The sequence below is a fragment of the Galeopterus variegatus genome, unplaced genomic scaffold, assembly GCF_000696425.1.
Source record: "Galeopterus variegatus unplaced genomic scaffold, G_variegatus-3.0.2 Scaffold3267, whole genome shotgun sequence".
NCBI lineage: Eukaryota > Metazoa > Chordata > Mammalia > Dermoptera > Cynocephalidae > Galeopterus > Galeopterus variegatus.
In genome coordinates, this window is record NW_007729378.1 from 148,257 (window position 1) to 151,484 (window position 3,228).

The 3,228-nt window shown below is 36.1% G+C and overlaps 1 protein-coding gene across 1 annotated transcript; it reads right to left on the reverse strand.

Annotated features, from left to right (window-relative positions):
- Positions 1 to 531: 531 nt before the first annotated feature.
- Positions 532 to 608, reverse strand: LOC103600218 (putative uncharacterized protein FLJ37770; the record flags this gene model as incomplete). The annotated part of the gene is made up of 1 exon (XM_008584462.1): positions 532 to 608. A coding segment is annotated over one exon (77 nt), but the record flags the coding sequence as incomplete, so codon positions are not given.
- Positions 609 to 3,228: the final 2,620 nt, after the last annotated feature.

Below are 3,228 nucleotides of genomic sequence, written 5' to 3' on the forward strand. Positions count from 1 at the left end.
CTTGCTGCGCCATTCCTGGTGGAAGGTGAAAGGACAAGAGAGCAGGAGCATGAGAGAGACAGGAAAGGAACCAAACTCATCCTTTTATCAGGAACCCACTCCCATGCTAACAGTATTAATCCACTTATGAGGGCAGAACCTTTATTACTTATTCACCTCTTAAAGATCCCATTTCTCCACACTGTTGCATTAGGGATTAAGTTTCCAACACATAAATTTTGGGGGACACATTTAAGCACTAGTACTCCCCAGTCAAAAGACATAGAGTGACTGGATGGGTTAAAAAAAATTAAGATGTAGTTTTATCCTGTCTACAGGATAATCACCTTAGAGATAAGACACACATAGGCTGAAAGCAAAGGATAGAAAAAAAGATATTTCACACAAATGATAACCAAATGAGAGCAGGGAAGGCCATATAAAATACACTTTAAATCAAAAACTGTCATAGAGATAATAAGAACATTGTGATGATTAATTTTGATGTCTCAAATTGATGGGCTAAGGGATGCCCAGTTAGCTGGTAAAGCATTATTTCTGGGTGTGTCTATGGGGGTGTTTCTGGAAGAGGTTAACATTTGAATTGGTAGAGCAAGTAAAAAAGATAACTTTCACCAAAGTAGGTGGGTATCATTCAATTAGTTGAGGGCATGAATAGAACAAAGAAGTATGAAAGGATAAATTTGCTTTCTCTGCTGGACCTGGAATATCTATCTTTTCCTGCCCTCAGACATCAGTGCTTCCGGTTCTTGGGCCTTCAAATTCAGAATTGAATTTACACCATTGGCCCCCAGTTCTTGGGACTTTGGACTTGGAATGGGACCAACACCATTGGATCCCCTGGTTCTCAGGCCTTTGGGTTTGGACTGAAACTATACTACCAGCTTTCCTGTGCCTCCAACTTGAAGACAGCAAATCAAAGAACTTCTCAGCCTCCAAATTTGCATGAACCAATCACTCACAGAAAATCTCCTTCTATATGTCTATATATCTGTGAGTTATATAAAAATTGAGAAATATGTGGAAATAAAATAACACACTCTTGACCAACCAATGGGTCAATAAAGAAATCACAAGTGAAGTTAGAAAATATCTTAAGACAAATGAAAACAAAAAAATCATATATGACAACATATGGGATGCAGCAAAAGCAGTATTAGGAGGGGAATTTATAGTGGTAAATGCCTATATTAAAAAAGGAAAAAGATCTTTTTTTTTTTGTCTTTTTTTCTGTGTCCGGCAACGGATCGCAACCCTCAGTGTCGCCCCCGTACCGGACCGGGACCAGCAACGGGATCGCAACCCTTGGTGTTGCCCCCGCGCCTCGCTCAGCCAGTGAGCGGGAACCGGTCCGTATGTGGGATCCGAACCCTCGGCGGGAGCGCAACCGCGCTTCCCAAGCGGCGCACTAGCGCAGTGCGCCACCAGGCCGGCCCCAAAAGGAAAAAGATCTTAAATCAATAACCTAACTTTACATATCAAGGAACTAGAAAAAGAAGAAAAAATGAACCAAACTCAGCAGAAAAAAAGGAAATAATAAAGATTAGAGCAGAAATAAATGAAATGAAAATAGAAAAACAATAATAACAAAACTAAAAGTTGAATATATTTAAAAAGATCAACAAAATTGACAAGACCTTAGCTGGATTAACTGAGAAAAAAAGAGAGAAGACCCAAGTAAATTATTTCAGAAATGAAAGAGGAGATGTTAGAATAGATGACACAAAAATAAAAAGGATTATAAGAGACTACTATGGACAATTACACTCCAACACATGGGTAACCCAAAATAAAGTCAAATTCTGAGGAATATACAACCTATCGAAACTTAAACATGAAGAAATAGAATATCTAAACAAACCTGTATCTATTAAAGCGATTTAATCACTAATCAAAAACCTCCCAACAAAGAAAAGCCCAGGACTATATGGCTTCACTGATGAATTCTGTCAAACATTTAAAGAACTAACACAAATCCTTCTCAAACTTTTCCAAATATTGAAAAGTAGAAAATACTCACATACTCATTTCATGAGGCATTACCCTGATAACAACAGAAAAAGTCACTACAAGAAAAAAACTACAGGCCAATACCCCTGATGAAGGTCAGGGCAAAAATTCTCATGGAAGTACTAGGAAATTGAATTCAATAGCACATTAAAAGATCACACACTAGAATGCAAGGAAAAATCAATAAACAAAAAAATCAGTGTGACACACCACATTGACAGAATAAAAAATAAGAATCACATGATTATTTCAACAGATATGGTAAAAAATTTTCACAAAATTTAAGACTCTTTCGTGATAAAAATGCCCATTAAACTAGGAATAGAAGAAAACGTACTCCACATAATCCTAGTCATCTATGGAAAGACCATAGTTAACATTATAGTCAATGGTGAAAGGCTGAAAGCTTTTTCTCCAAGATCAGAAGAAGATAAAGATGCACACTCTCACTACTTCTAATCAAGTAGTACTGGGATTTGTAGCCAGAGCAATTAGGCAGAAGAAAGAAATAAAAGGCATCCAAATCAGAAAGGAAGAAGTTAAATTGCCTCTGTTTGCAGAGGACATGATCTTTGGCACAGAAAATCCTAAAGACTCCACCAAGTAACTCTTAGAACTAATAATGAATTCAGTAAAGTTGAAGAATACAAAATCAACATTCAAAAATCAGTAGCATTTCTACACACTAACAATGAACAATCTGAAAAGAAAATTAAGAAGACAATTTCATTTGCAATAGCTTTAAAAAGAATAAAATTCTTAGGAATAAACTTAACCAAGGAAGCAAAAGACTTGTGCATTGAAAACTAAAAAATGTTGTTAAAAGAATTAAAGACAAAAATAAAGGAAAAGACATTCTGTGTTTGTGGATTGAAAGACTCAATATTGTTAAAATGTCCATGGTACCCGAAGTGATCCACAGACTCAGTGCAATCCCTATCAAAATTTCAATGGTGTTTTTTGCAGAAATAGAAAAATAAAATTCTAAAATTCATATGAAATCTCAGTGAACACCAAATAGCCAAAACAATCTTGAAAAAGAAGAAAGATGTGGGCCTTACATTTCCTGATTTCAAGACATGTCACAAAGCTACAGTAATCAGAACAGTGTATTAATGTCATAAAGACAGACATATAGACAAATGGAACAGAATAGAGAAGTAATCCTTCGTGTATTTGATCTACTAATCTTTAACAAGGGTGCTGAGACTATGCAAT